A 25,730-nucleotide genomic window follows, 5' to 3' on the forward strand; every position below is an offset into this window, starting at 1 on the left:
TGATTCAGCCAAAGAGCGCTTAGACAACGTGGTAATCACGCAGGGGCTGTTGTCTTCGTAAAGGCCTGTTCCAGGCATACCCTACCCCTGCATCTCCAGTCGCCTGCATAATTACCAACGTGGGTACGCCAGGAAGGACCCTCAGCGAGACGACATTGCTTCAAACTATGAAAAGATCATGTCGGGCTGCGGCATAGGGCTACGAAGTACATTTGCAGTCAGCAAGACAGGAATGGTGAGCTGCCAAGATCTGGTGAGTTGGCTATGATGGAGCAGCAGCCCATCGCTGGTCTAACGTCTCCACCTTAAGTGCCAACAGTAAGGGTTCGACTGGATTACTGCGTTGTAGTCAGGTGAGTAGCGTGTAGCTGGAGTGACTGTACTCGTTCAGGACCACAGCAGGATGGGACTGGCAGGTCGCTGTGGCTGGCAGCTGGCAACTGGAAACGGCGCTGGTTGCATTTGTGCCGCACTGCATTCAGTAGGCAAGGAGTATAGGCACTGTTGAATATTAAATTCTTGAAACAATTTTATCGGCAGGTACTAATCCCCTGTCCTAAATAGCGTCATATTTTGGGGTCCCAAATGTTTGTTGTTGTTGTTGTTTATTAATACTGTCAACCCAATTAAGGGCCTTTACAGGAGTGGAAAAAAATAGAAGAAAAGATACAAAATTCTGCTCCATCTCGAGCAAAAACAAAAATATACAAGGCAGTATAATGGCAATATCTACAAAAAGTGACATGCAGTGAACAATGACAAAATACATTGTTTTATGCGCACCAGAAACAAAAATACATGCTAAGACGCATTCATACCAGAGAAGATGACATTCTCTAAACCAGCACTAAAATCACTGACGGAGGCAGATGTGACAACTGAATTTGGTAATTCATTCCATTCCTTAATCACCCTGGGAAAAAAGCTGTACTTGAATGTATCATTTCGTGTAACTGGCGGCTGTATGTATAAGCTGTGCCTGTGTCTGAAGCGTTGATCCGGTGAAATTATGCAGTATTCAGATAAATTTATTTTAACCTGGTTATGAATAATTAAAAACAAAAATTTTAATCGGTCAAACTTCGTCCTTAATTCTAGCGCGGAAAGGTTTGCACGACTGCATAGTTCAGTAGGAGAGTGCATGCGCTGATATTTATTAAATATAAATCTAGAAGCCAGTCGTTGAACTCTTTCCAATTTATGACGGTTAGTAGCAGTGTGTGGGTCCCATACTATTCTAGCATATTCAATGATTGGCCGTATTAATATCTTATACGCCAGGTTTTGCACTTCAGGAGTTGCGCTATACAATCTTCGCCTGAGGCCCCAAAGAACTTTATTTGCCCTTCTACAAACTTCATTGATGTGAATGTTCCACCTCAAGTCTGAAGTAAATATTAATCCTAAATATTTATATTCTGTTACTCTTGTTCATGGGGACCGATACTGTATTTATGCATCAGGGGCGTCTTTTTCCGCGTTATAGTCATACAAACTGATTTTACTGGGTTCAGTGACATTTGCCATTCATTACACCATTGTAGAATTTTATTTAAATTGGTGTTGAGGTCTAACTGGTCATTTAAAGATTCAATCCTTTTATATAATACGCAGTCGTCTGCAAACAACCTTAGCGGGACGGTTATATCAGTAGGCAAATCATTAATAAAGATAAGAAATAAAAGAGGCCCCAAAACACTGCCTTGAGGTACTCCAGACAAAACTGCTTTGGACGTGGATTTAATTTTATTTATTTCGACATACTGCTCACGAGAGTGGAGGTAGGATCTAAACCACTTAGTGATGTTTGGATTTCTAAATATTTCATTTATTTTTAGCAAGAGTTTAGGATGCGAGACTTTGTCAAACGCTTTGGCGAAGTCTAAAAAAATTAGGTCAATCTGTCCTCGGCTATTTATCGTTAGTGAAAGATCGTGGACTGTCTGAACGAGTTGAGTTATTGTAGACAACCCTTTACGAAAACCATGTTGCACTGGTGATAGTAAATTGTTGGTTTCCAAATAATTTGAGAGATGTTTACTGATTATATGTTCAAGTAGTTTGGAGCAGGTGCTCGTAAGAGAGATGGGCCGGTAGTTACCTACGTCTGATGTGCTCCGACTTTTGTGGACAGGAATTACTTTAGCTTGTTTCCAGGCCATAGGAACTGTTCCCTGGGTAAGCGATGATTGAAAGATTATGGTGAGATATTTAGCGACCCATTGAGCATATCTATATAGGAACTCATTCGGTATGCTGTCGGGGCCAGGGGATTTCTTTGTATTTATGCGCAGAAGAAGGTTCAGCACTCCTTCCTCGTTGATAAGAAGGTCGGACGCTGGAGGGCGATCGGAAGTGTCAGTAAAGGATGGAAGTGTAGCAGTAGCGCACCCAGGATCTCTGCCAGGGGGGGGGGGGGTTGACAGTTTGCCAATACCATATAAACAGCACTAATTTCGATTTCTTCACTGGAAATTGTCAAAAAATGTGCTTTTTGCGAGTGTGCAGACGATTGCGCGTCTTACATCTTAGTTGCAGTACTCAAATGCGTAAGGAAAGAAAAGGGGTTAAACAAAAGGGGGGGTTGAGTCGGCCTCAGGGGGGGGGGGGTTACAACCCCCGAATCCCCCCCCCTCCCCCCCCCCCCCGTCGGTGCGCCACTGAAGTGTAGCATCATCTTTGGTGAAAACGGAGGAAAAGAAGGAATTGAAATGCTCTATACGTTCCTGGGTAGTTTACGTATCTCCAAAATTTACTAGGTGCTTCCTGAAGGAAGTTTTTCAGTGTAACATTAAAGAATCTCTCCTTGCTTTCCTTGACTAGACGATTTAAGTTAAGCTTCATGTTATAAAGTGAAGTCTTGTTCTGTACACTTGGATCTCGTGAACAAGCTTTCCTTTTCCTTTTCATCCTCCGTTTGACATGAAGTATTTCCCTTGTAATCCACGGGTTCTTTCTTTTGCACTTTTTAAAGCTCTTAGGAATAAATCGCGTAATACAATGCATCGTAATCTTGGAAAAAAAGTCCCACAGATCGTCAGTACCACCATTTGATTCATAGACATGAAGTTATCAAACGATCTTTCAAGGTAATCCAAAATACTAACATCATCAGCAGCTTGAAAGTTTAGGTAATGGATGCTTGATTCCTGTTGCATGGGGTACGAGGACGTGTTCAAGGACAGAATAACCATTTTATGGTCGGATAAACCTTCTTCAGCAAGACAATCATTCACATACGTTGTCAAAGCATTGGAAATTAAAATAAGATCAAGTACAGAAGAGCTTGTTGCACACACCCTAGTAAATTCCTTAACTATCTGAGTTAAATTGTATGAAAATGCTAAATCCAAAAATACCTCAGAAGAAGTGAGATCTGTGTCTCCGGCTACATATGAATCCCAATCAATAGCTGGAAGATTAAAATCACCTAGTAATAGTATGCGGTCTTGTTCTTTCATGTACGCTTCCATGAATTGTCTAAGTTGCAAGATATGTTCTACAGGAGAGTTCGGAGCTCTGTATACCCCTCCGACAAATACAGTTCGATTGTTCAGTTTAGTTTTAATCCACACTGCTTCAACATCACCTGGTACTTCTAAAGGGGAGAAAACGATGTTTCGCTTGACGAGAAGAGCCACGCCTCCACCTCTCCCATCTCGATCCCTTCTAACCAACGTGTAACCAGGTGGGGTGATTTCGCTATCAAGTATGTTTTTATGTAACCAAGTTTCCGTAATTACGGCAATATCAGGTTCTTGATGAATAACTAATGCTTCAAGCGAGTGTGTTTTGTTTAGTACGCTTCTCGCGTTTACATTAATTATTTTGAAGCCTACATGTCGGCCCGGTATATGTCAATTATCTCTTGTTCCTGAATGACTTCCCAGTTTGCACCTTTACTCACGCTCTTCATTCCAGCTGTACAGCGTGTTGTTTACCCTCAATTTATCAAAAACAAGCTTTACCTTTCTTCCTGCCTTCCTTTCATCACCTGCCGAGTCCCATAGCTTTTTTTCGTATTCCCTGTACTCTTTTAGAGAAATCCTCGCTGATACTGTAATCAGTATCCTTCAGTTTCGAGCAATTCTGCAGAACATTTATTTTATCTCTATAGTCTGCCACCCTCAAGATGACAGGAGGAGTTCTACCAGAAAGTTTCTTACCTAATCTGTGAATTCTATCAATAGAATTCACATTCACTTTCAGAGTAGCGTTAAAGATATCGTCTTTTACTTTTTTTACGAGTGTTTCTTCCTTTTCATTTTCCTCTTCTGCTACTCCTCTAATGATAAGGTTATTTCGTCGTGAACGATTATCCAAGTCATCCACCTGTTTGACCAGACTAGACGTTTCGAGACGGCGGTCGGCCACAGTTTCTTCAAGAGTTGCAAGTCTGTTCCGAGTCTCGTCTAAGCTTTGAACCTTAGTTTCAATAACGAGAAGCCGGTTCTGCATTTCTAGGAATCTTGTTTCAAACGAGTCTTGCTTTTCCTGAACCGCAGTAAGTTTAGACAAAATTTCTTTCTGATTTTGGAGCAATTCCCTGCACAAATCTCCCGTTATTGGTCCTGGATTCTTCTCCACATCCCCAGAGAGACCAAACAACAAGCCCGCAATGGAAAAACACTCACATATACAGTCAAAGACAACTCGTGGACACGGCAGCACTATAAGACCAACAACATTACTATGGAAGCCATTTTTTTGGTCACCAACCTGCATGAACAGAGGCACGTCAGGCGACATTGTCACGGCGATGCTACCGTGTCCACTGAAGCCGGTAGGCGATGGACATGCATTTATAGCATGCAGATGATCCCTTGTGAGCATGCGTCGTGACGTCATCGTGCCCCCAGATGGAAAGTGAAAAAGGCCATCCACGTGTCGATGCTCCAGGGTGCTGGTGCCCTCAGCGAACTGGCCGGAAACACAGCCCACACAGAAGTGACGTGGTAGGCCGGTATCGTAGCGAAGCTTAGGGCGTCCAGGGTCGAAAGATTTTGCTGCACCCCCAGTGATGAAGCTTAGGCATGCGCAGAAAACCTGCATGAACAGAGGCACGTCAGGCGACATTGTCACGGCGATGCCGCCGTGTCCACTGAAGCCGGTAGGCGATGGACATGCATTTATAGCATGCAGATGATCCCTTGTGAGCATGCGTCGTGACGTCATCGTGCCCCCAGATGGAAAGTGAAAAAGGCCATCCACGTGTCGATGCTCCAGGGTGCTGGTGCCCTCAGCGAACTGGCCGGAAACACCGCCCACACAGAAGTGACGTGGTAGGCCGGTATCGTAGCGAAGCTTAGGGCGTCCAGGGTCGAAAGATTTTGCTGCACCCCCAGTGATGAAGCTTAGGCATGCGCAGAAAACCTGCATGAACGGAGGCACGTCAGGCGACATTGTCACGGCGATGCTGCCGTGTCCACTGAAGCCGGTAGGCGATGGACATGCATTTATAGCATGCAGATGGTCCCTTGTGAGCATGCGTCGTGACGTCATCGTGCCCCCAGATGGAAAGTGAAAAAGGCCATCCACGTGTCGATGCTCCAGGGTGCTGGTGCCCTCCGCAAACTGGCCGGAAACACCGCCCACACAGAAGTGACGTGGTAGGCCGGTATCGTAGCGAAGCTTAGGGCGTCCAGGGTCGAAAGATTTTGCTGCACCCCCAGTGATGAAGCTTAGGCATGCGCAGAAAACCTGCATGAACAGAGGCACGTCAGGCGACATTGTCACGGCCATGCTGCCGTGTCCACTGCGATGCTGCCGTGGCCATGCTGCCGTGTAGCAACTTAGAATAAAGGTGCGTGAGGTGTTCTGTGTATGCATGCATATGCGATAGTGAAGGTCACTTTCGTTTTTTGCATTTCCCTTTTGATCAGATAGCTATATTCTTGAACGAAATTATGCAAACGCAGTTGACGCCTCGTTTCCTAGTAGTTTGTATGCAACTGATGACTGCGAGTTGTCCTAGTGCTATGCAGTCGACACGAAACCCAGAAGTCGTTGAGACGCGCTTCAACCAAGGAGGTTATTCAGAACTTCTGGAGGGGCAGTCCCTTCAGCCGCCAACGACAGCAAGTGAAGTCGCGGCAGCCATAATGTTAGAGGCAAAAGAGGCGCGTCTGTAGCATAGGCGGCAGCAGAGTATGCCCGGCATTTGGTTCTATTTTTGTTCACGATACACATTTTCAGAAGAAACCTGTCTAAGTTTATGTAAGTTCTGAATTGTATGTTTTCGTTGTAGAAAAAAACACTTCCGCACCCAGTTCTTGCCGCAGGCTTTGAGAAAAACAACCGGCGTGTGCTTCGCCAAATGAACTTCTTCGCTGTGTTAAATTACGAATGTTCTCTCATGTGATGTGACTACGTAATATACACCGCTGATTACCCACCGGTTTATGAGAAATATTTTTCAGGCACTGTTTGTGAAGACCTAGTACGGCTTCCAACAGCAACTTCTGACAATACGGTGCACAACCGACTTCATTTATTGGTTTGTTGTATGCCTCGGAAGTGGGGACTAACGCATGGCTGTGGACATGTGAAGAAACTGCACTTCCTTCTTTTGATCTTCTCCAGGTAGTTCCAAAAAGACCTCATGCCATTCGAGGCCTTACTTTATTCGCAATGCTCTTTAATTTTGGTAGAAAACTGCCATGCTGGTTTTCTCAGAAAGGCACTGCAAATCAGAAATTTGGCATCCTGAAACATTTTATATTGATACACCAAATCCTGAGGTGCCGTCATCGAACTTCACTGTGGATGGTCGCTTATAATTCCTATGCTCCTAAACACATTGATATCTCACATCCATGGTGTCCAGAACATTTTTTCTTCTAACATACGCATTGCCCTGGCCCAGTTAGAAATATTCAGACAACGTTAACATGTCAGTAAGCAATGTTACATAAAAAGAGGAACAGCAGGAAACACTTTTCAGTGACACTAAAACTTTTCAAAATGTATACAAGATGTGTTCAAAAAGAAACCGAACTTTTGGAATAGTGCGCCAATCGGCAGAGGGAGCGCGCTGAGGCTACTGGGCGCATCTAGCGGCAGGTTTAGACAACAAACTGCCATTTGCCGCGTTTCGCCCTGACCGTTAGTTGGCCAGCTACAGCCGCTGAAGTGAGCACATGAACTAGGTCTTCTTCGGATTGGTGCTAAAGGGACAATGAAGGAATTGGAAGAACAGCGAGTATGTGTGACGTTCTGCTACAAACTTGGGACAACTTTTACACAGACATTTCAGTTGCTTAGCCAAGCAAACGGGGAGGACTGTATGAGTCGCGCGCAGTGCTATGATTGGTTGAAGCGTTTTTAAGACGGAGGAATATCGATCGGTGACGATACCAAGCCTGGACGACCTTCCACATCCACACATGATGACCACGTCGAGAGAGTTCGAACTGTGATTCGTGGAAATCGTCGTTTGACTGCTCGAGAAGTCGCTGATGAAGTGGGTATCAGCCTACGATCATGTCATGAAATCTTGAGTGACAAACTTGGGACGCGTCGTGTCAGTGCAAAATTCATGCTGCGCTTGTTGACTGACGAACGGAAGCAGACCCGTGTTGAAATCAGCCATGAACTGCTCGCCGCTGCCAATGACGATGAAAACTTCCTTAAGAACATCATAACAGGTGATGCGACAGGGGTTTATGGCTATGAAACGAAAGGGCAGGCATCACAGTGGATCGCCAATGGTTCTCCTCGTCCAAAAAAAAAAACAAAAAGCACGCATGAGTCGGTCAAAAATGAAGGTGATGTTGGGTGTGTTTTTTGACTGAAAAGGCATTGTCCACCTGGAATTTGCGCCACATGGTCAGATGGTAAACAAAGAAGTTTACTAGGGAATTCTAGCACGTTTGAGAGATTCTGTACGCAGTAAGAGGCCTGAATTGTGGGGAAATCAGGCGTGGATGTTGCATCGTGACAATGCCCCGGCTCACGCGTCGCTCCTTGTCCGCAGCTACTTAGCGAAACACCACACTAATGTATAGTGCCAAACCCACCATATTCTCCAGACCTAGTCCCAGCCGACTTTTTCTATTCCCCAAGCTGAAAATCACCTTGAACGGACGTCGTTTCCAAACCGTAGAGGAGATCCAGGAGAATGCGACAAGCGACCTGCGCGCCATTCCAGAAAATGCGTTCCAGGAGGCTTTCCGAAAATGGAAGAAAAGAGAGGAATAGTGCGTTGAGTAGAGGGGGCTACTTTGAAGGGGACAGCGCTTAAAATGTTGTACCGTAAGCAGTAAAGGTGTTATAGCAAGAGTTCGGTTTCTTACACACCTCTATATTGGTTCACTACAAGCTCAGTCGGGAACTTACTTCCTGTACCATGGAATTCTAAATAATGCATATGTCGAAAGCCGTGTTGGTGATCCTCACAATACGTTTGATTATATTCGAAACATTAGGCAGCATTCTGCAATCTTGTAATCAGAAATGAGCACAAGCGCTCTTGTGTTCAAGTCATATTAAACAGAATGCTGTCTGGGCAAGTTTGTACGTATTTGTAAACGAACCAGTCAGTGAGGTCTGCAGATGCGAAAGCACGGGAAGAAGTGGACTGGATTTCAATTTCAATTAACCTTATTAAGAGAAAGCCTTATATGTCTCATCGTTCAGTCTACCTTCTATGTCCTTGAGCAAAAACCGTGTCGTCGACGTGAAATCGTACACGATGCCGACTCGGTGTAGTAATTTACTTCCTACACCTACGCGACATCGTGTGTGAGCATTTGCATATATAAGCAAATGTTGGGTGAGCATTGCATATAGATGCAAATGCTCACGCAACAATTTTGATGGCGTGGGTGACCATCGTGATCGTGTTAATTAAGATAGTTAATTTAGGCACTCGCACCCACGACCTTCGCTGGAAATCGAACCCACCACCTTCGGTGTTAGGGCGAGGTTAATTAAGGCACAGTTATTTAAGGTAGCGTCAATTAAGGCGCTGGCAGCACTCGCACCCACAACCTTCGCTGGAAATCGAACCCACCACCTTCGGTGTTAGGGCGAGGTTAATTAAGGCACAGTTATTTAAGGTAGCCTCAATTAAGGCGCTGGCCGCAACATGCACATGCCTCATATTGTAGCGATTATTTGTTTTGCTATGATTTTGTCTTTAGGCAACCAGATCGAGCCTGAAATAGCAAGGCGCTGCCCTGTTATCGCACAGATTCCCCCCCCCCCTTTTTTTTTCACTTTCTTGTAAATCTCTATGCCACCTATCTTGTAGCGCCCCTGCGAGAGTGGCGGAAGCTACGAACGCGGGATCCGCGGACCCCCTTGTGCGGCCTCTCATCTTGATTCATAGTCGCTAAAGCAAATAAGCAACCCCGGTTTCTAAGAATACGTTTAGCAGCTTTGAGACGTGTACATTGCATCACTGTGTTGCACTTTGGGTTATGAATGGTGTTCCACTTTACCACCGTACTTAACCTGCCCGCGGGAGCCAATTGGTCCTTCTCGCACCCCTTCCTGAAGGAGCAGGGCGGAACCCTGTGCAGCACATTAAACGACAGCGCCTGTGCATTTCACCAAAGGCGCAGTGCCTCAATGACTGTGCATCAAAATTTTTTGTGCATCAATACTTTTACCATAATGCCGTACCATCGTGCGGTACCACGTGCCACTGCTACTTAAACGCTATTGGCTTTGCTTTAATTTTTGCAATACCGCAAGCAGTTCTATTGCACGGTGCCTATTGACGCGTACCCGCATGAAGAAGCCAAGTGGACGCGTGTATGCATTTAATCTACCAACTTTGGTAGGCCATACATAGGATGTCCCAGCTACCATTAGTCAAGCTGCTCAACGAAAAAAAAAAATATATAACAAAAACACTGTGCAAGATACAATTTTGAGAACTACGGCGTTCGGTTATCGGGCTTCTGACGGCCAAACGGCGTATGTAGTTGTATCTTACGCCGACTTTTTAGGTATTTTTTTTCGTTGAACCGCTTGGCTAATGGAAGCTCGAACTCACGGTACAACGTATCGGTTCATTTTGCATTCTTCTGTTGTTATAATGCGTCGCGGCGAGTAGTCGATGCCAACAATAACTGCAGCGTGGAGGCGTCAGAGCTCCGACCATGTTCGAAGCAACGGCGAAGTGAGAAAAAAAAAAGGAAAATGAAATGGATTCTTTTGAAATACAGTGCATGAAAGCATGTTCATGCTATTTGTTCATTTGTTCGGTAAAGCTCTGCGCAGCCGAATCGGAACAATGTACGGCAGACCATGCCATATGGCTGCAATGCGCGTTCTCAAACCGTGTGCCTTCATGTGTGCGTTTGTCCGTTATTGGCCATGTTGCTCTACAGGAACAATGGCAGACATAAAATTCAGTATGAGAACATTCCTTTTTTGTGTGAGCAGCTGTGGTTGAACAACGAAAGGGGCGAGCACGAAGCGGCCGCAAATCCGGCTCCCTGCGGCACTGAACCATACCACAAACCAAATGATGTACTACGTGCTGCTCCCATATTTCAACGCATTTCAAAGGAGACTGTTTTGCGAATGCTTATTGCATGGTGTCATGCGCTCTTCTAGTCTTTTTTTCCTTTATTTTTTTCCTTCATGTCCTCTAGTTTCAGTCTTCGTTCGTGTAGGTAGCGCTCCTGAGTGGTAGAGGAGTGGACAGACACGACTCTGTCTACCTCTTCTTTCCTATCAAACCTTTCGCTTTTTGCCACTGGTATAGTTTGTATTCTTTAATCTCGGCACTGGTTTATGTCCATGCGCGTTTTGACGATCGCTATAGCGCCATGCGCATTTATTGTAGAGGTGGAGTACAGTTTCCTGCAGCATCAGCGGAGTGGTACAATATTTACCGCGTGGTAGAATATTTGCCACGTGGAGTGTGGATCTGGCGTTCGAATCCCTGCCTAATAACTTTTGCAGCGAAGCTGTTAAGGGCTAGGCTTCACAGGATCGCGTCCGCGTGTGGAAAAAACTATCATCACCAGCATTGACAAGGAGCGTCGTCGAGTTTTTTAGCGCACGGCCCCGCCTCCCTCTCGGCCTGCTGAGCCTCCGCTATATCTCTTCTCTTGCGCCAGTCGACCTTCTTTAATGCCGCGTTCCCCCCTGAGTAGAGTTGGGCCCGGCTGCGAGGCTAGCGCGGCAAACCTGCTGGAAGGTGCGCCCGACTAGAGTTGAACCCTGCTGGGAGTTTTTATAGGTGTTCTGTCGCTAGGCCGGCGGCGCTCCTTTGCTGGATGGATGGATACTATGAGCGTCCCCTTTGAAACGGGGTGGTGGGTTGCGCCACCAGGCGTCCTTCCGCCTCAGCGCCACCTCGTGAAGTCGTATGAAAACGCCAGGGTGGGGACGTTTTCAAACTTAGGAGTGTAAAAAAATGTCGCAGTTTCGCCTGAGAGGCGAAGCATCAATTGCGATGGCAAATTAGTACAGAGCTACTCGGAGTAGGGATAGTAGTTTTATCGGCTGCATAAACTTGGACACATTCGCTTACTAACTGAATTGACTAGCGTAGTGTCAGTGCGCACAAGCAAACATGAATAGATTCCACTCAATGACCGCAGACAATGACTGTCAAAACGCTGGCAGCAAGCACAGCCGCCGCAGCGAGTGAAGGTTCGTGCGGTCTATCGCCTCAACGGAAGCTGAGCGGCGAATGCACAGCGCATACAAAGGTCAGAGCCGTGTGGAGATTGCCTTTAAGAGACGGTGCGGGCGACCGCCGCCGCCGGGCACAGTACAAACGCAGTTGTTGGCATTGTTGGCAGAGTAGAAGCTGCCCCCCCTCCCTTCCCGCGTTGCCTTCCCGCTTTCCTGCTTTCGCGTGAGTGATTAAGTGGCCAGTTCCCCTTGCGCGCGGTTGCAAGATACGCATTTCGTGCCACAGCACAGCGTCGCCCCGCCTCCCTCTCTCCCATACCCCCACGGCCTCTCGCGCGACGGAAGTCGCGTTTGCTTTCCGCCGTGCGTTCGCTCTCCGTGATAGCGCGCGCCCCCGCGCGCTTTCACTCGAGTATATGGCGCGCGGAGACGATGTTAGCACCCTTGGGCTTTATAAGGAACCTCACGGCGACGGCGACGCCAGAAATCGGCTTGAAGTGTCCATATAATTGCTATCGCAATAAAAAGTGTGCGTTATACCGCGGTTTTCGCGAGATCTTGCGTTTGCTTCTTAGTTACGTGACGGAGATCCCCCCCCCCCCCCCCGGGCAACCACGCGAGCGCGTTCGCGCTTGTGTGCTCGCTGCGATTGGCGTAGCTGCCTTGAATAAAATGCTTTGACCTACGGTGATCGCGACTCTGTCCCGTTCAGTCTGCAACGCCTACGAAAGACATCGAAACGTCCAGGATATATGTGTTCGGTTGGGTAATGCCCAACGACGATACGCCCATTCTCATCGTGGGGGCAATATTGACTACAGCAGACTCACCATAGTCACAGCATCGCTGGCTCTAACTTTTTTTTTGCCTTAAAAATTCGGGAATGCCTGTTTTTTTTTATTTCAGTGACGGACACAGGAAGTCAGCGACTATGACTATGGAAAGTGAGCCCATAACGTCTGTCACTATAAAAAAAAAACTCTGTAACCAGTGTAAAGGATGTTACCGGAACACACTGAGAATTCGGAAATAGGGTTGATGTTTTGTGCAAATAGTTCAACAGTGACATCGATAACCATCGAAGGATTACTACGACAAATGTGAAAATATTTTGTAACGTAGTCCACAAAAAATAAAGTGACGCCACACGAAGGATCCAATAATGAGGATAAGGATGGCCCTAAGGCACCTGTTCACGCAGGGGAATCGGTCCGGAGTCGGGTTGATTTCAGAAATGTACAAGACAGAACAATTTACTTAATAGCAATGTTTATATATAAACGAAATAGAAATAGATTAGAAAGCTGCTTTACAAAAACACGCACTTTTATTTCTCTTCTGCGTTGATATTGTGTGACGTGGCGCATATTAATCGTGCCGGCTAGACTCAGTGTGAATTTAACTCATTCCTCGCCAGTCAACACCATTTTTAGTATGGGTAGCTAAGCCTATACATATTATATATATATATATATATATATATATATATATACAAATCAGTTTTCGGCCGTTATTTACTTGCCGGATCTTCAATGTCGTTAAAAATACGTAAAAAAAGCACCAGCAGATGTTTCGCTGACCAAACGTACACCTTTCGTCGTTCCGTTGTTGCATTGTTACGGAATCATTGGCGCTGCTGCTGCACAAAAGAAATAGAATAAAATAAACATTTCTTTTGGTTATGTTAGCGTGCACTAGAGTGGAGGTGTGGGTCCAGCGGACGCTTTAGCAAGCGGCGAGGGTGAAGCAAAAAAAAAACACGGAAAATGTGGCAGTGCTGCCGCCGCCTTCTTCTGAATCTCAGGCCAATAAACGTTGGCTCCGGCTGTTTCAGCAGCGCTCATTGGCTGAGGCGAGCTCACGGGCTGAGTAGCTGTCGTCTACTCGACGCATCGTCGTTGTTGCGTCGTTTGCGTTCTTTCCGTCGCTCTTCTCCCATTTTATTTAAATACATTGGTGGGAAATATTCTCAGTGTTACCGCCACCCAGTATCCGCCCGTCAAAGCTCCATGCAGCTGCGGTAGGGTCTCCGACGCGACAAGCGTCCGGCCGGTGAGCGGGGCCGCTTATTCGGAAGAAAGTGGTGGTGGCGCCCCCTGGATTTTCCATAAAAAATGTCTCAGCGCAGAGCCTTCGTTGGACCCACTCCCCCAGTCTAGTACACTCTAGTTATGTATTCGCATTTTCACCAAAACGCTTCTCGGCAGTCATTGTCAAGGCGTTTTATAGCGTTTGCATTGATAGGGTATTTCATGCATTCTGCGGGGCATATATCTATGTTTGTATGTTTATATCTAACCGTTTTCCGGCCAGCTGCGTAGTTCGTGATCAAATAGGTAATATATAAGGTTGCTATGCTGAAGGAACGGGGTTTAAAACCAACCACTGCACCAACTTGAGTCACTGATTATGTGACAATATTTAAATATGTGCCTCTCCTCAGCGAAGCTTTTCCACGATGACATGGGTCACTGTAGTTGCGGCGCTGCGCAGGTACAGCTGTTTGATGAGACACTATGACGCCGACAAGGAGCACTGGGTATGTTGCACTCGGGGCGTGCCGATCTTCAATGAACGTCTTTGACGCTAACTTGGGCAATTCGGTATGTGCCACTTCGAATTGGCCAACCTACAATGACAAAAAGTTAGTTAAATATTTCCAATGCTGATTGTATTGGAACCCTCGTGGAGATCGTTTCTAAAGGACAGCAACAAGACACTTCAGTAGCCTGCACGACAGATGAACTGGCTGTGTGCTGCTCTTCGGTAAGCCACTCGCGAACTTGTGTCACTGCGTATGCGCCACTGGGTGTGCAGCCAGCGAGTGAACAATTCTCAGCGTTCGCAGGGAACCGGCGTGCCATGCTCCTAGTCTCAGAGGCCACGCGCGTTCTTATCGGCAGTTCCACTTGATGGCGCGGCTTGTCAAGAATTAAATGCGAGTGAGGAGCCCGGTTGCCGCATGACGCATTTCTCAGCTTTCGCACGCACCGGCGCGCCATGAATTTCGGAAGCCACGCCCAGGCTTCTTGGTGGTCGTGATAGATGGCGCCGTGTGTTCTTAGCGAAGCGCAAGAGAGGAATCCCGCTGCAGTACACGCCTCATACATAACTTGCTTTGACGGTGGCGGTGCGTTTTTTCGCTACATTGACGCAATGCCGGACGGATAACTCTCGACTGTCATTATGAGATGGGTCGCACCGCTGTTTTTCATTTCAGCTTTTCAAGCTAAGCTTAGAATTAACGTGGCATGTCAGTTCCCCAAACTGGTACATTTTCATCTTGAAAACACAAGAAGACGCTCGACTGATACGTGTCTTCCTCGACGAATAATGTAAACTCCTTGTTGGTGAATGGCTGACTGCGCCGAAATAATGTAACTTTCGTATGTGTCAGAGCTCAGTGACGCCGTAGTGACCTGGACCTGGCGTGTGTGCTTTCACTTTTTATTACCCAGTGATTTCTTCTTAAACTGAATAGTTTTTTTTCGGATCCAATGCCCCTTTTCTTAGTTGTCGATGTTCAGACTTTCACATATTTCACGTGCTTTCGTGTGAGTTGATGCAACCAACCGAGTTGATGTCACCGAACATGAATTATGAAAGCTATTTGAGACTCATACACTCAGGCGCGAGCTATTTCGGACATCTGGAAGTTTAAATGCTGCAGCACTCGGCCAACACAATGCTCCTCTTTCGCCACGCTCTTCCAGTGTGGCGGCTATGCAAAAGACACATAACAGTCGCTTTTCACACCAGTGTTTGTACCGCTGGAGAGAACACATGCTTGACAAATTGGTCTACATGTATAGCGACCTGTAATACCGCTAAAGAGCTAGTTAAGCGTACTATTCTCTGCAAAATTATGCAATAAAACAGCACTACCTGAATATCCTCGCTGCAACTGATATACGTCATGAAGTTTATCATGTTTATAAAAATAGGAACAGTTTTCCAGAGGCGTTCGGCGATTCAGTTACGTTGAGAAGCATGGTCGATGATAACACCCCAAGTTTTGCCCTTGAATCCTGGCTATGTCTTCGTTGCTCAAAACCCGGACCGTTTCAATGTAGAAACGAATGATGAATGATTGAGTTGTATACTAACATAGACTACATCCGTCACCAGCCGTGGTGGGGAAAATTTGGCGGTGGTGGAGTTTCCACGCCAGCCAGTACCCAACAACCAAGCAGACGCCACAGAAAGCCAGGGCGAAGCAGAAGAGGACCGCGAAGAATTGTGGGGTGCTTTGCACAGAGCCTCAGAACTGGAAGATCAGCGCTAGCTGGTCAAACGGGCACAGGAAGCAGCGATCGCTAGCGGCATCCGGGCCAAAGGGAAGCCGCCCACTCTGGCCGAGGAAGGCAAAACTATTTCACGCTCATTTTGAAATAAATGTTCACTGTCTCTCTCTCCACTAACCATCACTTCCATGTTGGACGAAGCGTTGTAACACGGAAAACGTGTACACTAGAACAGGTATGGCCATAATAAACTCGTATTGTGTGAACTTGTATGACACAGAGTTATTTTAGGTATACTTTAGGGAAACACAGTGCTCTTAAAATATATGCAGATTTTATTGATGCTTTCTGCATTTTAATAACATTCTCGAAATAGAGATAGCAATATTCTAATCTGGGTCAGTCTTGGCATTTGTCCGGTTTTATTTAGCACTCCGAATCACTGCGCAAAGATTGCGGCTGTTCATCGGAAAAAATAATAGAACACAATACATCTGATATTTCGCAAAGCAGCATCCTTAGAATACTTGTACTAACCTATATACTACAGCACTGCGAACTAAACGAAAACCGCAACTGTTTCTTTATTATGCAGACGATACATTACAGTACCTGGCAGGTGAACATTATATCTTCATCTGAACGTGAAACGTAACAAGTGCAGCTGAGTAAGTGGATTGTACTCAACTGCATACAATGTCCTAACTAATATAAATTCAGGCAGCTCTTCAACGGCGAAGTAGCATAGCGGCTTACCATTTAATTTAGACATGCCATGCAATGATTAAAAAATGAAGCAGTCACAGCATTCAAGTTTCACGGAGTAAATGTTTGGAAATATTGTGTTTTAAAAATGCGTTAATCATGGAGCCCCAAAATTATTTGGTGGCAGAGAATTACTATCTACAGGGCGCCATATATTAAAGACTTGAGACTTCAACAATACCATATTGCCACCTGGTGTTTTGAGCCAGCCAACAATCATCATTGGGTGCCCAGCAAGAACGGAGAAGACGACGAAGTCGAAGATTCCGCGCCAGCTGGAGAACCGTCCCCTTCGTGTCTGGAATTCTTCGTGTCTGGCTGCTGGTACTGTTGCTTGCGCTTGCCTTAGCGCGTGACAAACTGGTGGAGATGCTGGGTAATCTAATCTATGCACCAAACCCCTCCGAGCAGCAGGAGCTCCAGTCCTGTACCGGTGGTTACGCCTGTACACCGCGCCAGCAGAAGGATCCGTGGACAAGCCCCTGAGTTTGGACTCCTCCCAGAGACAATGGCAGCTCCGACCACCCCAACCGGTATGGAAGGCACTACGCAGATTCATTGTACGCTACTCAATCCTCGAACACCGAATCCCTTCCACGGTGCCATGCATGAGGATGTTGAAGATTGGCTGGTGCACTATGAACGTGTTGCCGCGTTCAACAAGTGGGACGATGCAGACAAACTGAAAAACGGATATTTCAGCCTTAACGATGGCGCACGTGTTTGGTATGAGAACCGTGCAGATACCCTAACTTCATGGGAAGAATTCAAACGCCGTCTTTTTGAAACGTATGCGAGCCCTGATCGCCGAGAACGAGCTGAGCGTGATCTCCAGTCCCGTATTCAAATGCCGAACGAAGGTGTCGCAATGTATGTCGAGGACATGACGCGTCTCTTTCGACGAGCCGACCCCAACATGTCAGAAGAAAAGAAGGTGCGGTACCTGATGCGCGGAGTGAAAGAGCAGCTGTTCGGTGGTCTCGTACGCAGTCCTCCCAAGAATGTGTCAGAATTTCTTTCCGAGGCCGTCACCATGGAACAGACTCTTCGGCAGCGGGCACCATCATACGAACGCCAAGTGAACGCTGCCTCACCTACGGGCTTCTTCGGAGCTCTCGGGGGCCACGTCGATTTCGTCCGAGAGCTCATCCGTTCCGTAATCCGCGAAGAACTCCAGAAACTGTCGGTACCTTCACAGCCGACGCTCAGCTCTTTGTCCAGAGTTGTCCGTGACGAAGTCCAGCATGCGCTAAGAGAGCCACCCTTCAACACGGAAGCTCAACCGGTAAGAACTAACAGCCCCCGTATGTCATATTCGCAAGCTTTGTGGCAACCTGCACCACCTTCCTCCCCGTTTCGCACCGCGTCCCCGGCCATACTACAGTCCGACCAAGCGGCCTCGTATTACCACGACAATCGACAGGAGGCCCCAAGAAAATCAGACGTGTGGCGGGCACCTGATCACCGTCCCCTTTGCTTTCACTGTGGCGAAGCTGGGCATGTCTACCGACAGTGCTCATATCGAGAGCTCGGACTACGCGGATTCCCAGCAAACTCGCCGCGACCTAGGTTCGGACAGCGTCCTCCTGCAATTGAAGAATACGTTGCCCAGCAGCGCGGATCCTCATCAGCTCGACACCAGTCACGCTCCCCTTCGCCGCGGCGGTTTTCTCCGACTCGCCGTACATATTCGAGCGTGGTGCAGGGTCGGTAACCCAGCCCGCGCCGGGAAAACTAACCACAGCGGCCTTCGGGGGCAAGGCCGCTCAGTCTGGACGTGCTCAAGGACCCCTGCTGACGCGTACGCGGATCGACGATACATCGACGACGACAGTACCTGCTGATTACGGAAGAAAAATTTCCTTGGACATTCCTGTATTGCTCGACGGTCGTGAATTGACTGCTTTAGTGGACACTGGAGCGGATTATTCAATATTCAGCGAAAAACTGGCCACCCTTCTAAAGAAAGTGACGACGCCTTGGAATCGAACGCCAGTTCGTACAACTGGCGGGCACATTGTCACACCACTCGGCATGTGCACGGCACGAATAGAGATTCGCGGCTGTACGTTTGTTGCCAGCTTGAGCATTCTCCCTCAGTGTTCTCGAGACCTAATCATCGGCATGGACTTTCTCAGGAAGCACGGAGCTATCATCGACATTCGCCAACGCCTCGTCACTTTCTCGACAAAGAGCGCCGTAGCGACGACCAACACCATCCACCCTCGAGCACCTCTTCGTGTTACCGATGACGCTGTCACGTTACCACCGCGTGGAAGTGTCGTGGTTCAAGTGGCATGTGACAGGCTCTTACACGGTGAAGCGGTCGCAGAAAGCAATCACTCGCTCCTGCTTTCTCAAGGTGTTTGCGTAGCAAGAAGCCTTATTGATCTTCATGATGGCCACTCTGACGTTCTTGTCACGAACTTCAGCTACGAACACCGCCACCTTTTCCCCGGTACTGTAATCGCCTACGCCGAGCCAATCGCCGATGTCACTGAATGTTTTGTTTCCGAGGCAATTGACACTGCTGAAGCACCTTTACGCAACGTCGACATTAGTCCGACGCTTCCCGAAGACAACAAACAACCCTTGCGCGAGCTGTTACTCGAGTTTCACTCTTGCTTTGCACGGTCGTCGAAGATACGTCAAACGGCGATTACGAAACACCGTATCATCACCTATGACGACGCGCACCCCATACGGCAACAGCCTAGAGCACTGCACGGGCTCGGGCTTACCCGAAAGCCCGGGCCCGGCCCGGCCCGTGGGCCGGGCCGGGCCGGGTAGAGGAGTTCTTTCACGGGCTCGGGCCGGGCTCGGGCACGGCGTGTGCTTTTTGACTCGGGCCCGGGCCGGGCTCGGGTTTTTTGACGCGGGCCCGGGCCGGGCTCGGGCTTTCTGCGAGGTATTCTCGGGCTTCTCAACTCTGAAAAACATGTATTTTTCGATCTCGGGCCGGGTTCGGGCCGGTTTCGAGTCGGGCTCGGGCCGGGCTCGGGCTTAAGGTAAAGGTGTGGCGGGCCGGGCCGGGCGGGTACCGTAGATTATTTCCGGGTCCGGGCCGGGCCCGGGTCTCGCCATAAAAGTTTTGATCGGGCTCGGGCGGGCCGCCCAATGTGAAAACGGGCCCGGGCCGGGCTCGGGCCGCAAAAATCGGCCCGTGCAGTGCTCTACAACAGCCTTATCGTGTTTCCTCAACCGAACGACATGCCATTCAAACGCAGGTGAAGGAAATGCTTCAAGACGGCGTAATACAGCCTTCATGCAGCCCCTCGTCATCGCCAGTCGTGCTTCTTAAAAAGAAAGATGGCACGCTTCGGTTTTGTATTGACTACCGGAAGCTAAACAACGTCACAAAGAAAGACGTATACCCGTTGCCTCGTGTCGACGATTCTCCGGACCGGCTGAGGCGCGCGAAGTATTTCTCCTCTATCGATCTGAAAAGTGGCTTCTGGCAAATTGAAGTAGATGAGCGGGACCGCGAGAAAACTGCCTTTGTTACTCCGGACGGCCTTTACGAATTTCGAGTACTCACTTCCGGCCTCTGTTCCGCTCCAGCCACATTCCAGCGAATGATGGATACCGTTCTCGCTGACCTCAAATGGAAAAGCTGCCTCGTCTATCTCGATGATGTCGTTGTCTTTTCGGAATCTTTTGACGAGCACCTTCTACGCCTTCGGAATGTACTCGAAGCCATTCGATCGGCTGACCTAACCCTCAAGCCAGAGAAATGCCATTTTGGTTACGAGGAACTGAAGTTTCTCGGACACGTCGTGAGCGCGGCAGGTGTTCGGCCCGATCCCGAGAAGACTGCTGCCGTAGCTGCTTTTCCAGCTCCAACAGACAAGAAAAGTGTCAGACGATTTTTGGGCTTGTGCGCATATTATCGACGCTTCATTGAAAATTTTTCGAAGATTGCAGAGCCGCTATTTCGTCTTACGCGTGACGACGTGCCATTCCTCTGGACTGATGAACAACAGACCGCCTTTGCCGAGCTACAACGTCGATTGTCTTCACCTCCCGTGCTTGGTCATTTCGATGAGGACGCCGACACAGAAGTACGCACTGACGCCAGCAATATCGGTCTCGGAGCTATCCTGGTGCAAAGGCAAGACGGGACTGAACGAGTTATAGCTTACGCGAGACGCACTCTGTCACGCGCCGAGTCCAATTATTCCACCACAGAGAAGGAGTGCCTCGCGGTCATTTGGGCTACTACAAAGTTTAGGCCGTATCTCTACGGCCGGCCATTTAAAGTTGTGACCGATCATCACGCTTTATGCTGGTTGGCCAACCTTCGAGACCCTTCTGGACGATTAGCACGTTGGAGTCTACGACTCCAGGAATTTAACATCACCATCGTATACAAGTCAGGCAGAAAACGTGAAGATGCTGACACGCTATCACGAGCACCTGTTGAATCTGAGAATCCTGACGAGGAAGATGACAGCGCCTTCCTGGGAGCCCTCAGCGGGCCGGATCTGCTCGCTAAACAGCGATCGGACACTGAGTTAAGGCCCATCATCGATCACTTAGACGGCGGCATCGCGTCCATTCCTCGCTCGATTTTGCGACGATTGTCGTCGTTTTGCCTACGAGAGGGCATCTTATACAAACGAAACACAGGTGCCGGCGACAAACCACATCTTCTAGTAGTGCCTCAAGCCCTTCGCGACGACATTCTATTAGCCTGCCACGACGAGCCGACATCTGGTCACTTGGGCTACTCAAGGACTCTGGAAAGGGTACGAAAACTGTACTACTGGCCTAGACTGACTGCTTGTGTCAAACGCTACGTGAAAGGATGTCGTGAATGCCAGCGCCGCAAGTCACCGTCCTTCAAGCCTGCAGGCCTTATACAACCCATCGACCCTCCGCGTACGCCGTTTGATCAAGTTGGAATGGACCTTCTTGGCCCATTTCCCTTGTCTTCCTCCGACAATAAGTGGATCATTGTCGCAACCGATTACTTGACGCGTTACGCTGAGACGAAGGCACTACCACGCGGGACAGCATCTGAGGTTGCCCAGTTTTTTATGCATCACATTGTGCTTCGGCATGGCGCACCGTCATTCATCATCACTGACCGAGGGACCGCATTTACGGCGAAGCTCCTGGACGACATCTTCAAGTTGAGTTCAAAACACTGGCAGACATGATATCTATGTACGTAGATGTGCAACACAAAACGTGGGACGAAATCCTGCCGTACGTAACGTTTGCGTACAACACTGCCACGTAGGAAACTACACGATTCACGCCGTTTCGTCTCGTTTATGGTCGAGATGTCCAAACTATGCTCGACGCCATGATTCCGTATGACGACATCGATGAGCTCGACCAGTTAGCTCCTGACGTCGAGGAGTACATTCAGCGCGCCGAGGAAGCACGTCAACTGGCCCGTGTGTACATAAGACAGCAGAAGTCTACAGATGCAATAAGGTACAAACTCCACCATCGATAAGTTACCTATGAGCCCGGCGACCAAGTTTGGGTTTGGACCCCCATTAGACGGCGAGGCCTCAGCGAGAAACTCCTGAGCAAGTACTTCGGATCGTACACAGTACTAAGGCGTGTCAGCGACGTGAATATGAAGTGATTCCTGACGGAGACCTGCCATCGTCCAAGCGCCCATTACCCCGTGCAGAGATTGTACATGTCGTCCGCCTCAAGCCGTATTTTACACGGTGATGTTCACCTAGTGTACTGTTGAACAAACTTTTTGCTGTAGTCGCGTCGTCTTCCGAAGAACTCCGAAGCAAATTTTTTTCCCGACCACAGAACGCATTTTTTGCCTAGTGTGCATGTCCGTATCTGGGCTAGCACGTTTACATTTTTTTGTGCGTCTTACCTAATTTGTGTACTTTCCATGTACGTCTTCTGTTTGAGCATCGAGTCGATGCTTCATTGGGAGGGGGAATAATGCCACCTGGTGTTTTGAGCCAGCCAACAATCATCATTGGGTGCCCAGCAAGAACGGAGAAGACGACGAAGTCGAAGATTCCGCGCCAGCTGGAGAACCGTCCCCTTCGTGTCTGGCATTCTTCGCGTCTGGCTGCTGGTACTGTTGCTTGCGCTTGCCTCAGCGCGTGACAATATGAATTTTGTGTAGTGTTTCCCGAACCAAAACCAAGATGTGACTGAGAGGCACGCCGGTGTGGGAGACTCCGAAATAATGTTGGTCACCTGGGGTTCTTAAAAGCGCACGCGATGCACCATGCACAAGCATTTCTACATTTCGCCACCATCAAAATGCAGCCGCCATGGCCGAGTACACCCCCCAAAAATAAAAGAATGAGAGGTGTGAAGGTTTATAAATTTGCTTTCGAAAATATCTTTGGTGCATTGTATCTTAGGCGCACCATTACGCGTGCGCTTTGACTGTTTTCATGGGCCTCCTGTATAGCATAGAAATTTGAGCTTGAATACAGTGAAACTTATCTCAACAACCCTGAAGAGCAAGCCGCCCTCTGACATAAACTGCACTTAGCATGTCTGCCATATTTCGCCGGCGTTGTATCTCATGCTAGAAAAAGCAAAACAACAAACATAACGTGTTACCGACTGTATCGCGAAAAAACATTACACCACTTTGGTGACGTATGCTCAGATAATAAAAGGACAGCGTATGAAACCTCTGTGTTTGCGCCGTTTCCGCCCAATGGAAGCTTGCCAAGGAACAACCTAAACGCAGATGCTTTATTGCGATACAGACAACCTATCCACTCGCTCAAGGAATACATCTTAGTGATTGGTGTTTACACAATGCATACTTAGAATAGCATAAGGGAAAGTTTCAGATTGTTAATCACTACGCAGTGCTTCGCTCGTTTTTTTTTACTCAGGTAAATGCTTTCCCCTCAAGCTGACCCGCCTGCAATACATCTCCATCCCGTAGATGTCTGCTCTAAAACATGCTCAATATTAAACGAATAAGTAAAACTATTGAAGTTACATGTAACATACGCAACGCTAGACTCAAGGAAGTATTGTGTGGGCAGCGAAAGAACGATCTAATGCCTTTTTTTCTCTATTGGCGTTTGTAAACCTGGAGTATTGCGTCGCCAATAGAAAAACAGTCTATTCTAGATTGCAGGTGCACTGGGAACGATGAGGATATCCAGCCTCCTTATTGCAACCATTCTTGCTGTGTTCTCCTGCCTTGTGACCAAAAAAGGATGTCCTTCATTTGCTGTTGCTCTTCCAATGCCAGAGCCCAGTCCGGGAGCGGGATCTTCGAGAGCACGAACAGCTGTTCATGCTGCAAGGAATATTCGCAGCAAGAGAGAAGCCGTTTTAAAGAATTTCGGTCCCAAAAATGTGAGCGACAAAGTTGCGAAAAAAACAATGCGTGCGACTAGAAAGGCCGAAAAGCACGAAAGGCCACAACAGAAGCGGCAGCATCGACATAGCGGCGTTGCTCGATAGACCTGATGCTGAAGAAAATAAGGCAAACATCGATGGCCGCCATATCGGTATGTAAACCATTTCCCACATTATTAATTTATTTGCGAGTTCAAATTCGTGAGTGCGCTGTAGCAAGTGTAAAACTTGAGGTCCGGAAATTCGTGTCTACCATGAAGCACGTCACACATCGCAACCGATCGCAATAACCAATGCCTTGCAAAGTGTGTAGGATATCTCTGTTGGATTTGATTGCGTGATTTAGAGATATGACAGACGTTATTGGAGTAATTAGACACTCATAGCAGTAAAAGAAAATAACTGTCACGATGGCAATCCGTGCTGCCTTGCCGGTCCTGAGTGGACTTACAAAATTACTCACGGCAGCGCAGAAGAACAAAAGACGGGGGTGCTTTAAGCGGTGGGTTCCTATGGGGTCAGAAATCATAGCAACAAAAATATAGATGAATGTCATTATGGCACAATCGTTGATAAAGCAAAAATACCTCGACTGTTGAGGTTGAAAAATAAGTACGATGTTGAAAATTAACTACCGTTGATGTGTTTTAAAGCACGCGCTCCTACTTTTCAGATGCGTGTATCTGCCTGTAAAAAGAAGGTGCGTGGACAAAAAGCAGTGTACAAATATGCCGTGATATTTCTGTCTTCTTTACAAATGGAGCGATCTCGACGACATTTTAAGCGTCAGTTTGCGAACTAAATTATACTATAACATACGTGAGGAATAAAAGTTGTTCTAGTGCTGTCCACAAAGCGATACAGTGACACAATAACCGGCGCCGAAATATGCGCTGTAAGTTTTGTGCGATGGCGGTCGGAATAGACATTCTTTAATGCACGCGAGCGAGCTTAATCGAGATAGGGTCGCTTCTGGCACCAGTAAAAAATTGCTGTACGAAAGCGAAGAAAGCGTCAAGTTATAAGTCGAAAACTTCGGCAGTTCATGAGTTCACTATTGAATGAATTTACCAACACAGCGTAATGCCACCGCCGGAACGAGTTCCGTAGGTGGCGGAGTGGGACTCCTCTTACAGACTCCTCGGTAGATTGCCCCGAGGACACTCGGGGATGTCTGTCGGTGCGGCCGTGAAGCTTGCGCATGGCGTCCCAAATGCATGACGTGCCGGTGCGTGTGAGCGCTGAGAAACGTTACGTGTGGCAGCCAGGCTCTTCTCTCGTGCTTCTTTATAAACAAGCTGTGCCATCTTTTGGCACTTCCGAGAACTCAGCGCGTGGCCTCCGAGATGAGAAGAAGCATGGAGCACCGGTGCGTGCGAACGCTGAGAATCGCAGGCTTAGTGGCACATGCACAGCGTCCCATGTTGGCAACAAGTTCATCGAAGAGCGGCACATGCCTATTGCATTCATGGAGAAGCTCGCTAAAGCGTTGGTGCGAAAGACGTTCCTTGTAAAGTGGCATATACCCAGTGCAATTCTGGCGCAGCCTCCTAAATCGACGTATCGCTGTCCTTGGGGAACCCGTGGGACGTGGGCTCCATTCCGCCCAGGAATCGGAGAAACTTAAAGGATTTAATTATGGGTGTTGCCATGCTTGAGGTATTTATAGCGCTTCCCGGTGGTCAAGGATGCTTGCATGTATGTTAGTACCTATTTATGTTTGTATCTAACCGTTTTCCTGCCTACCTGGCTCGCTGGGTAGTTCACGGTCAAATGAGTGGTGGATCGGGCAGC

At 47.9% G+C, this 25,730-nt stretch overlaps 1 protein-coding gene across 1 annotated transcript; it reads right to left on the reverse strand.

Annotated features, from left to right (window-relative positions):
- Positions 1 to 3,899: 3,899 nt before the first annotated feature.
- Positions 3,900 to 5,742, reverse strand: LOC125941275 (uncharacterized). Its single transcript, XM_049658256.1, is given in 2 exon segments — positions 3,900 to 4,016; positions 4,018 to 5,742. Coding segments are annotated over 2 exon segments (1,842 nt in total).
- Between the last annotated feature and the right edge of the window lie 19,988 nt (positions 5,743 to 25,730).

This window comes from Dermacentor silvarum, chromosome 11 (genome assembly GCF_013339745.2).
Source record: "Dermacentor silvarum isolate Dsil-2018 chromosome 11, BIME_Dsil_1.4, whole genome shotgun sequence".
In the NCBI taxonomy this organism is placed as follows: Eukaryota; Metazoa; Arthropoda; class Arachnida; order Ixodida; family Ixodidae; genus Dermacentor; species Dermacentor silvarum.